The 12264-nt window shown below is 49.1% G+C and overlaps 1 protein-coding gene across 1 annotated transcript in view; it reads left to right on the top strand.

The window, feature by feature from the left end:
* Positions 1-12264, top strand: part of RNF213 (ring finger protein 213) — a 394954-nt gene that overhangs the window by 158958 nt on the left and 223732 nt on the right. Inside the window, exons 18-19 of the mRNA XM_073568003.1 lie at positions 1015-1188; positions 1271-1417. Of these exons, the coding sequence (XP_073424104.1) occupies positions 1015-1188; positions 1271-1417 (321 nt within the window). The remainder of the gene's footprint in view (positions 1-1014; positions 1189-1270; positions 1418-12264) is intronic.

The following is a 12264-nucleotide window of genomic DNA, read 5'->3' as shown; positions in this document are numbered from 1 at the left end:
GAGCGGCGGCTGGGATCCAAGCAGCAGCCCAGCCGGGATTCTAGAGGCGTTTGGAATCGCAGCGGCAGCCTGGATCCGAGCGGCAGCTGGGATCCCAGCGGCGGTTAGGATCGCAGCGATGGCCTGGATCCGAGCAGCGTTCGGGATCGCAGCGGCTTTCGGGATCGTAGCTGCGTCCTGGATCCGAGTGACATCACTTGGGTGTTTCAAAATGGCGGTCGGCGTACTTCCAGTGCGGCGCAGTGGATTGTGGGATTTGGGGACATCCAGACGGAAGTGGATGACAGACAATTTAAGGCAATTATATATATATAGATGAAACACCCCATGCCAGTGGCTTCTCACCCAGCCAAATCAGACCTCTTGCTTTGCGCTGATGAAGTAGTGATGAGTGAACATACTGGGATAAGGTGTTATCTGAGCATGCTCGGGTGCTAACAGAGTGTCTTTGGCGTGCTCGAATAATATGTTCTAGTGACCGTTTGACAGCTGTAGCACATGCTGGGATTACCTAATAAACAGGAAATCCCTGCATTTGTCGCAGCTGTCTAATATCCGCAAGACATGTAGCAGTGGGGACTCACCATATTATTCGAGCATGTCGAAGACGCCCAGTTACCCGCATGAGCGGATAACACCTTATCTGTGCATGTTCACGCATTACTAATGAAGGACAAGTACCCTGAAATTCGTGCCTGCAAATGAAGCGTTTGATTTGGCTTTTATCCTAAGTCATATGGCATGGCTCGCTAAAGGGTCGATTTTGACTTTTAGGATATTTGCATAGTATTGGCTAGGGAAATTTTTATTCCACCATATTATGAGTTATAGCATCAGGTTTCTCTTTTTTTTTTTTTCTAATATAATTATTATTAGCAGTATCAGTACTAGCTTTGTTCACCTGCTGTATCAGTATTCAGTACAGTGAGAACAAGGACCTATCCCTATGCAGAAGAGGAAGAAGAAAGCAAAAACAGTAGCACGTGATCTGTGATATGTTATTTTATTTTATAGGAACAGACACCAGTATCATTCAGCATACTGATGAGGATATTCAGAAGCTGGTGGCGATCTCGGAATCTGTGTTTCTAGATACCAGAAAAAGTGTCATTGATGGCTCTGTGATTTTTAAACATTTGGAGTATATTTTAAAGAGCCAAAAGCCGTTTTTGGATATTTTTAAACTTCGTAAGTTCTTTGACGGAAACTAATATAATATATTGAATTCTAATGACCAGTTAATTTAACAAATTGATCTTTGTTTTTTTAGGAGTCGAAAAAAGAGACAACATTTCGTTGTCTGACATGAGATTGGTGCTTGGGTGGAGGGAGAAGGAGTTGGATGCTTTAAAGAGGGAGCGAGAGTGGGTCGGTAGTCTCCTCAAAATGATCCGGAGAATTGCTCAGATCACAACAGGTACTGATTACTGAATATATTTGTTTCATTAATAGACCTGGATTTACCAAAAATTAGGTTGTATACAAAAGAAGAATGGAGATTCAGTATCATAGTTTTCTATGTAATTGTGATTGTGAAAAGTGCACTGTTGGGTGAACTGTAAGTCAACCTCCAAAAGAAGTCAATGGTGGCAACAGACAATTAATCTCTTCTTTATTCTTTCTGATGGACTCTTCCCTACTTTTGTATGTTTCTGGTGACTTTGTCACTGCTGGAAGCATGAGACGGTAACTACAACCCATTCAGATTGCACTTGTCTTCCAGCTCCTTCATGATGGCATATCCATACAAGCCGACAAATGAAAGTTTGCTGTGTCTCCCGGCTCAGTCTCAAGAGCATGGAGTAGATACAGGGACATGATTCGTTACACAAGGAGTGTCGGACAGGGCTCTAGAAAGGCATCAATCCATCAGCAGCAATAGTATCATACAGGCAGTGGTTAAATTCGCCATTAACCATGGACAGGCTCATGGATGGTTGGTAGAAAGGATTATTTTCTGTGAGATAAATGGTTGGTGTGCTCTGTCCCTTGAATGCCACTGAAGAAACAAAAACCATCAAAAATGCCGGCGCCCATAGGGCATCACTGTCATGCTGGATGAAGGATAAGTAAGTGCACAACAATGGGAAGGGGGAGCCCAAACAATAGGGAAGAAGGGAGTGGAGACCCCTAGGCAGATCTGAAATCACCTTGTCTGCCCTAAACGTCTGAGCCAAGCGATAGGCCCTACATAGGGAGGGTATGGGGTGTGCACTAGACAGTCCCCACTAAAACTAAAGACAGAGAGGGTAGAAGGATGGGGGAAAACACTTAGCTTGAGAAGACAACCAAGATGTCAAGCCAGCAATCCTCCAAGGGTCCTCAGGGAAGACACTAACCGACTGCTAGAACTTCCAAAAAGATTGAGGTTAGTATGAGCTAACACCAGTACCATGCTGCAGCGATTGAATGTAATTAAACATTCAGCACGGGTGTGTGATTAGCAGCATAAGGTGTTGGTAACTATTGGGTCCTAGAGGGAGAAGGATATTGCTCCATAATAACTATTGGGTCCTAGAGGGAGAAGGATATTGCTCCATAATAGAGATGCAAAAATCAATAAGGTGCTTGAGCTAAACGCAAAGACCTTATACATCCGGATCCAGGATGACTGTGTCTGTCCCACCTGACACACCCGTGACATTCACTCCTAATCAAAGAAGTGGAAAAATTTCCAAGTTAACAACCTGATGTTGTTGCGTTGAGCGCACAATGGTAACCGTAAAAGTACTGGTTCCAACAGATCTTCCATGGACCAAAACATATCTACAAGTCAGTGGAGCGTAAGTAAAACTCTGCACAAGTAGTAGCCACTATTTATTAAAAGAAGACAGACTTAAAAACATTATCAAGTGTAAATATCTATGGAAGCCCAAGATGGCTATAGATAAAATCGTTTCTGCTCCGCTACAGCGCCTTTTAGCATATTAGTGTTATTCTTTCTTTGTTTCCTTGACTGTAGCTTTTACATAAAGGGCAAGACCTCTGATAGCATTTCAATGGTTGCTGCCCTCTAAAATGAGTCTGAGGAGAGAGCTTTGTCACCAGAAGCTTTAAAATCTATTTTATCATTCATATAATCGACCTTTGAAAAAAAGATAGTCCAGCGAGATCTTTTTTGGAGGCCACATTGATGTTCAGTATTTTAGCCAAGTAGATTGACGTACGACAACAAAGTTTCTCAGCAAAGTAGGCCTACTCAATAGAGGTCTTGCATAAGCGTATGGAGAAGTTAGAAGCAATGACTCCAGCAGCAGTCCACTTCTTGTGAATTTCCCCCAAATTTTTGAATGGTCTTTTCCTAACTATCCTTTCAAGGCTGCGGTTATTCTGGTTGCTTGTGCACATTTTTCTACCACACTTTTATTCAGTCACCATGACAGCACCACGAGAGAGGGGATCCGCCCTTCGAGGACAGGAAACCTACAGACATAAAAAGGGCGGCCCTCTCTCCCGCCTCAGTTGGTTTCCTGTCCCTGACACCAGCCTCAGAAATTGCAGGTTACCAGGAGCTCAGATTAGAGACCAGGTCAATGCCACACAGAGTTCTAGCAGCAAACACATCTCTACAACAACTGTTAAGAGGAGACTTTGTGCAGCAGGCCTTCATGGTAAAATAGCTGCTAGGAAACCACTGCTAAGGACAGGCAACAAGCAGAAGAGACTTGTTTGGGCTAAACAACACAAGGAATGGACATTAGACCAGTGGAAATCTGTGCTTTGGTCTGATGAGTCCAAATTTGAGATCTTTGGTTCCAACCACTGTGTCTTTGTGCAACGCAGAAAAGGTGAACGGATGGACTCTACATGCCTGGTTCCCACCGTGAAGCATGGAGGAGGAGGTGTGATGGTGTGGGGGTGCTTTGCTAGTGACACTGTTGGGGATTTATTCAAAATTGAAGGCATACTGAACCAGCATGGCTACCACAGCATTTTGCAGCGGCATTCTATTCCATCCGGTTTGCGTTTAGTTGGACCATCATTTATTTTTCAACAGGACAATGGCCACAAACACACCTCCGGGCTGTGTAAGGACTATTTGACCAAGAAGGAGAGTGATGGGGTGCTACGCCAGATGACCTGGCCTCCACAGTCAACAGATGGCACAAAGGGGGGTGAAAAAAAATGAAAAACGGCAGGCACAAGCTTGGATAAGTGACGTGTGTCACTTATCTAAGTTTTGCAGCTGCGGGATGTGTGTACGGAGGTGGCGCAAAGGGGGCTAAGGAAAAAAAAGCGAGCACGAGTGTTGATCGGTGAACGGCGTCACCGATCAACGCTAGACGGCTGCGCACGGAGGTGGCGCAAAAGTGGGGTGGAGGGGGGTAAAAATAGGGGGAAGGGGGATGGGGGGATTAGGGTGGAGGGATGGGGGGGATGAAGATAGATGGGGGTGAAGATAGATTGGGCAGGGGATCAGGGATCACGAACACTTACGGTTGGCGGTTTTTTCTTTTTTTTTCTTCTTTCTGCAGGGATTGTGATGCTACAAGCTGTGGTACCACAATACCCAGCACAGGAGCTCTTGCTGCGTCCGACCTCTCTACAGGAATCCTCAGCTAGAGTGAGGACCCCTGCAGACAGGTCAGAGGCAGGTCACAGAGCGGTCACATCGCTGCTGTGACCTGTCATTTGGTGGGATCGAATGATTACATCGATCCACCAATCCCTGATCTGCCTGGTGACCATGGCAACTCCCTAGAATCGGAGCTCACAGCTCCGATTACTAGGCAGGTCATGCCCAGGTCACCAAGCGGTCACATGGTGACCGCAGCTGTGCCCTGTGGTTGGCGCGATCGCCGATCTAATCGATCGCGCCAGCCAGCTCCTGCATCAGGCTCCAGCCTAGGATCGGTGCTAATATAGCACCAATCCAGGCCGGTACTGGCAGGGCACAGCGGTGCCGCTGTGCTCTGCGATTGGCGCTATCGATTAGATCGGCGATCGCGCCAATCTGGGTGCTTTTTGCCGGTGCCTGGCGTTGCTAGGCACCGGCTCTAGGATCAAGTACATCGATACTCGATCCCAGCCTATGACATCATTGTTTCAGCCAAGCTGATTGGCTGAAACAATGAGAAACGCTGCGATTGGCTGTTCAGAATTGAACAGCCAATCACAGCGCTCTGGATGCCGGGGGGCGGGATCGCAGCCCGGGATGCCGACGCCATCTTCTGTAAGGTGAGATGGCGTCAGAATTTTAATGTGATCACCGCGTTTTAAGTCACAGTATCGCATTAAAGGGCCCGACGTATTATCCCGTCCACGGTCATATGGGCCCGGGTACCGTGGACGGGATAGTACGTCGGATGTCAGGAAGGGGTTAAAGCCAGACCCCTTATATTTACCCAAAGTCGCCTCGAAGTTCCATAGACTACAAGAAATAGTCCTCCCGTCCTTCTACCCGAACCCCATTAACCCGACCGAGCAGAAGCTCCATTCCCTACATGTGAGACGTGCCTCCATAGTTACATTTCGGCCACAGAACCATGGAAGAGGGACATTGCCCTGTTTGTACCTTTCCAGGGAGTTAGAAAAGGACTTAGAGTGTCCAAAAACACCCTAGCTAGGTGGATTAGGGAGGCTATCTCTTTTGCTTATACAGCAGGTGGGCTGGAGGTTCCGGAAGGCATAAGGGCGCACTCTACTCGGGCCGTGGCTACATCCTGGGCAGAAAGATCGGAAGTATCCATCGAGGACATATGTAAGGCAGCCACGTGGTCCTCTCCATCCACATTTTTTAACCACTATAGATTGGATTTAGGCGGGTCCGCCGACCTCACGTTTGGGAGAAAGGTGCTTGAGGCAGCTATCCCTCCCTGGAGTTCTCTTCATCTCTGCAAATCTCTCGTGGTGCTGTCATGGCGACTGAATAAATGCTCAGCTACTTACTGGTAGCTGTGTTTTTCAGGAGCCCTTGACATCACCTTTACATTCCCTCCCTCTGCCCTCACGTCTTGGATCAGCACCTTTACTTTGGCTAAAAATTTGTCACGGGAGTAGAGAATATTTAGTTTGACTGTGCATATATGAATTGCTACTAACCAGGGAGGTCCTCTCATGCTCTGTAATCTAACTGAGGCGGGAGAGAGGGCCGCCCTTTTTATGTCTGTAGGTTTCCTGTCCCCGAAGGGCGGATTCCCTCTCTCGTGGTGCTGTCATGGGCTCCTGAAAAACACCGCTACCGGTAGGTAGCTGAGCATTTTCCTTCCACTCAACTTTCCATTAATCTGCTTGGATACAGCACTCTGTGAACAGCCAGCTTCTTTATCAATGACCTTTTGTGGCTTGCCCTCCTTGTGGAGTGTTACAATGACTGCTTCTGGACATCTGTCAAGTCAGCAGTCTTCCCCATGATTGTGGAGCTTACTGATACAAATGGGATCTTTTTAAATGCTTAGGAAGCATTTGCAGGTGTTTTCTGCTACGCCTCATTGGGGGACACAGAGACAGTGGATGTTATGCTGCTGGCCACTAGGAGGACACTAGGTAAACCAGAAAAAAAGTTAGCTCCTCCCCTACAGTATACACCCTCTCGATGGCTGAGATTTCTCCAGTTCTTACTTAGTGTTTATAGGAGGCACTTGGGCCACCGTTTTTATTTTATTTTTGATTTTTCTGTAAATTTTTTATTTTTTAATTAACGGAGTGAAGGGGGCTACGGTTCTTTTCTTCGGCCCACTCTCCCCCGAACCAACAACAGGCAAGCACGCAGAGTATACCTCCCCGTACAATTTCCTGTGACGACTGGGGCTGATTCCTCTGGCGATGATCCTTACGGTAATCCACGGATACGAGGGCAAGCGCATGGAGTGCAATGGAGAAGACTGTAACAGCGCTTACGAATGCTCTGAATCAGCCCCATAGCTCTCCATTCCCCTGCCATAGGGAGAATCGATTGAGCATACCCCTTTAAGAACTCCTTCAGCTCTGCTACATCAGCCCAGGAGGAGAGAAGACCTGCATGGATGGCCCGGACAGCGGCCTGACCACTGGAGTAGAGGTATGGGGTCGGATCCTGGCCCCCGGGAGAAGCGCTGACTTAGCGTCAGCAGCGGTGCATCGGCACCCCATCGCGGCCCCCCCCCTTGCGCTCGGATAGGCCGAAAATTTAGTCCCCCGACTTTTCCGGCCTGCTACGCCGCAATTTGAATGGCGCCACCCACTAGTGCCGCCCCCTCCCCGTTGCCTACCGCGGGTAGGCCAAAAAAATTTAGTCCCCTGCTTTTCCGGCCTACTAGGCCGCAATTTGAATAGCGCCGCCAGGGCTATCGTCGCCGCCCCCTCCACTTGGCGCCTCTCACCTCTTACGAGACGCGCAATTCTAATCTCGGGGGCCATGTCTTTTACTTCATTAACCCTTTCAGGAGCGCTATGCCTGCTCTAGACAGCTGGATACCGGGTGACACCACAGGGCCACCGCTTTCCTCCCGGGGGACACAGCACAGAACCGTGGGTAAGCTGCATCTGCCCTCAGATTAAAGCTTAACCCCTTCCCGACACATTCCCTGCAGCTGCAGACAGACTCTGCCGTTAACCCTTTCAAGAGCGCTATGTCTCAATCTAAGGAGGCTAAACGAGCTGCTAAGAAGCACTGCGTTTTTTTACCGTGCGTACCACTTGCAAGTCTACCTTACCCAGTGCACAGACTAATCCGTTATGCACGGACTGCGACCCGGCCTGCGCTCAAATGCCCCTCGCCGCCGCTGCTGACGGGCCTCCTGACTTTAGTACCCGAGTGGGCTGCGTTCCTGTCACGGTCGGTGGAGTCTCTGACCCAGGCTATATTCTCCCTCCGAGAGGACTCTTTAAGTCAGAAAGCGTCCTTATCTACCGAGGAGGGCTCTGGCGTCGGCCGGGAACCATCCACCAGCAGGGGCCGTACTCGTTCAAGGGAAGGAAATTGTCCAGAAACATAGGGATCGTCCACATAAACGGTTCACAGGGCAAAAGTCTTCTCAGGCTAAATACCCTTTTGATCCAGACCTAATGAAAGATTGGTTACAGTCCCCTCCGGTGGACCATCCTGTATCGCGTCTTGTTTCTAAAATGCTCCTATCCGTTTCTGAGGGTTCCTCAGTCAGAAACCCCTCCGACCGTCAAATTGACTACCTTGCCCGTTCAGTTTTTGAAGCTTCAGGAGCAGAGTTTTTTTCCATCTTTCGCGGCAATTTGAGTCACTAGGGCTATGGCCGCTTGGGCAGAAGTCTTGATTACTTCCTTCCAGGGCACCAATCTTCCTCCGGAGATAACTACTGTCGCCAGGCAGATAGTTCACGCAGCGGACTTTGTAGTGGACGCTTCTTTTGATGACGCCAATTGCGTTGCTCAAACTGCCGCTTATGCGATCTCCATTAGAAGAGCCCTATGGCTTCGCGACTGGCGGGCGGATGCCACATCTAAAAGATCGTTTTTCTTCTCTCCCCTTTCAAACGGGTCGTCTTTTTAGAGAGAAACTGGACCTGCTCATTTCTGATACTACCGGGGGAAAAAATAAATTCCTTCCTCAACAAAAGCTGTTTGGCCGTTTCGCAACCAACAGCCGACGCGTTTTCGATCTTTTTGCAGCAATTCTGGTTGGTCCTCCTCTACCTTCTCTTCCGAATCAGGTCAGTCCCATCACGGAGACAGAGGCTCCCAGGTCTCATACAGACTTAACCGCTCTTGGAAACCCAGGCCTAGGGCTTCTGGATCTAGGTGAGCCAGATCTCATAGATCTACCCAATGACTTGTTGCGGTATCCGGCGGACACCGACAAAGTAGGCGGTCGCCTACTTTCCTTCAGCCACACCTGGCTCGCGGTCGTCCACGACAAGTGGGTCAAGGGAGCTGGTGTCCTCCGGATACAAGATAGAATTTTCTTCTTCCCCTCCAACTCGGTATTTCCCTTCCCCTGCCCCCAAGAACAAGACAAGAGCCTTCCTTCGGGCTGTTCAGGCTCTGCTAAGGGACGGAGTCATCATTCCAGCCCCTCATCACGAAAGGTTCAAAGGATTTTATTCAAACCTTTTTGTGGTTGCAAAGAAGGACGGGAAGATGCGACCCATTCTGGATCTGAAACTGTTAAATCAGTGTGTTAAGGTATGGCGATTCCGAATGGAATCTCTCCGATCAGTTGTAACTTCCATGGAAAAAGGATAGTTCCTAGCATCCATCGATATCAAGGACGCTTACCTTCACATTCCGATCTGCCCGTCCCACCAGCAGTTCCTGCATTTTGCAATTCACGAGGAACACTTCCAGTTTGTTGCCTTGCCCGTCAGACTCGCCACCGCCCCCAGGATCTTTACCAAGGTCATAGCGGCTGTCATGGTCATTCTCCGCTCTCGGGGAGTAGTGGTGTTACTCTATCTGGACGACCTGCTCATCAAGGGTCCGTCCCCTCCAGCCTGCGAGGAATCCGTGGCTGTAACAGTAAATACACTTTCTCACTTGGGGTAGAAGATAAACTTCGAAAAGTCTTCCCAGAACCGTCTCAGCAGATTTCCTTTTTAGGAATGATCTTGGACACTTCCCGCGGGTTGGTCATTCTCCCTCCAGAAAACACCCAAGCCTTACAACAGGCAGCGCGGACTCTTTCCCAACCAGTTTCTCACTCCATTTGTTTCAGCATGAGAGTTCTTGGAAAGATGGTGGCTGCAGTACAAGCACTTCCATTTGCACAGTTCCATCTCCGTCCCTTACAACATGCATTGCTGTTAGCTTGGAACAAGAACCCGTTCTCCCTGGACCGTCGGATCCTTTTGTCCCTGCGGGTCAGGTAAGCTCTCAGGTGGTGGAGACAGAGGTCCTCCCTGAATCAAGGGAGGTCTTTTCTCCCAGCAAGATGGTTGATAGTAACCACCGACGCAAGTCTTCTCGGCTGGGGTGTCGTCTTTCGTCACCACACGGCACAGGGTCGTTGGTCGACCCGAGAGTCACGTCTCCCCATCAACATTTGGAGATACGAGCGATCAGATTAGCTCTACGGAGTTACACCTTCACCTCGCAGGTCACCCCATCAGGATCCAATCCGACAATTCCACGGCTGTAGCATATATCAACCGCTAGGGAGGTACCCGGAGCAGGATGGCCATGCACGAAGTGAGTCACATCCTCCATTGGGCCGAGACCAATCATTCGCCCATCTCGGCAATCCACATCCCAGGCAAAGAAAATTTGGCAGCAGATTTTCTCAGTCGCCAAGGTATTACCTCGGGAGAGTGGTCTCTTCATCCGGAAGTCTTTCAGCAGTTTTGTCATCATTGGGGGGACTCCGGATGTGGATCTAATGGCCTCAAGACTAAACAAGGTGCCTCGGTTCATTGCTTGATCGCGCGATCCTTTCGCCATCGGAGCGGACGCTCTAGTTCTGCCATGGCACCGGTTCCGGCTCCCGTCCATCTTTCCCCCTCTTCCCTTGCTCCGAGGGTCATCAAGAAGATCAGAGAGGAGGGTGTACCAGTGATCCTAGTCGCGCCAGATTAACCGTGCCGAGCATGGTATGCAGAACTAATACAACTAGTCGCCGACGTCCCCTGGCGACTTCCAGATCGCATGGATCTACTCTCGCAGGGCCCGATTTACCACCATAACTCCGGGGCCCTGTCTTTGACGGCGTGGCCGTTGAATCCTGGATTTTAGCACAGACTGGGTTCTCTCATGACGTGATTTCCACAATGGCACTAATAGTGGTAGATCGCAATAGTAGATCCATGCGATCTGGAAATCGCCAGGGGACGTCGGCGACTAGTTGTATTAGTGCCCATGCACATCTATCACCGCACCTGGAAAACCTTCTTTTCATGGTGCAAGGATCATGGTCGATCCCTTCTGGTGTTTCCCATTCCGGCCATATTGGAGTTCCTTCAATCCGGATTAAAATCGAGCCTCGCGCTTAGCTCGCTCAAGGGCCAAATTTCGGCCTTGTCAGTGCTTTTCCAACGCAAAATTGCCACAAAACTTCAGGTCAAGACGTTCATTCAGGGAGTTTCCCATGAGGCGCCTCCTTATAGAAGGCCATTGGAATCATGGGACCTTAACCTGGTTCTCGGGGCCTTACAGGAGGCTCCATTTGAACCGCTGCAGGACATTTCACTGACTGTCCTCTCTTGGAAGGTGGTCTTTCTAGTGGCAATTACATCAATCAGACGAGTTTCGGAATTGGCAGCCATGTCCTGCCGTCCTCCGACAAGGTAGTTCTCAGGACGTCCCTGTCCTTTCTGCCCAAGGTTGTCTCCTCTTTCCATCTCAACGAGGAAATTGTTTTGCCTTCCTTTTGTCCGGTGCCAGTCCATCGCATTGAGAAGACCTTCCACACCCTGGATGTGTTTAGGGCGCTGAGACGGTACATCTCGCGGACGGCTCCCTTCCACAAGTCAGATGTCTTCGTCATACTTCCAGAGGGGCATAGGAAGGGTCTAGCCGCTTCAAAAGCAACGCTATCCAGGTGGATTCGCTTAGCGATTCAGGAATCCTACCGTGTCAGGATCACGACTGTCCCAGTGGGGATTAAGGCGCACTCTACCCGGTCAGTGGGCGCCTCTTGGGCCCTTCGGCACCAGGCCTCAGCAGAACATTGACTTGGTCCCGTCTGCATACTTTTACTACACATTACCAAATTCATTCTCAAGCCTCTGCGGATGCAGCTCTCAGCAGACGCATCCTGCAATCGGCAGCACCTCAGCGTTGACTCAGTGGTACCTGGGGTATTAGCAGTTGTATGCTCCCCACCCAGGGACTGCTTTAGGACGTCCCACTGTCTGTGTCCTCCAATGAGGCATAGGAGAAATAGGGATTTTTGTGTACTCACCGTAAAATCCTTTTCTCCGAGCCATTCCTTGGGGGACACAGCACCCACCCTGTTTAGCCTATTGGCTCACTGTAGCATTCTTACATTTTGACATAATTATGGTTATTGACTGTTTATGCTCCTACTGCTTTTTTCACCGAACTGGAGAAATCTCAGCCAGAGAGAGGGTGTATACTGCAGGGGAGGAGCTAACATTTTTCTGGTTTACTTAGTGTCCTCCTAGTGGCCAGCAGCATAACACCCACTGTCTCTGTGTCCCCAATGAATGGCTCGGAGAAAAGGATTTTACGGTGAGTACACAAAAATCCCTATTTTCTTAATTATTCTAAATTACAGAGATAATGACTTTTGGGTTTTCATTGGCTGTAAGCCATAATCAAAATCAAGCCAAGAAAGCACACTGAATTTAACCCCTAAAAATTACCTTTTAATTCAATAATTAAAATTACTAGACAATTCTAAATCACAGGTGGTAA

Source organism: Dendrobates tinctorius, unplaced genomic scaffold (genome assembly GCF_039654945.1).
Source record: "Dendrobates tinctorius isolate UK_male_01 unplaced genomic scaffold, ASM3965494v1 ptg000020l, whole genome shotgun sequence".
NCBI lineage: Eukaryota > Metazoa > Chordata > Amphibia > Anura > Dendrobatidae > Dendrobates > Dendrobates tinctorius.
Note: the sequence above shows the minus strand (reverse complement) of the source record. Positions and strands in the feature narration are given on the sequence as shown.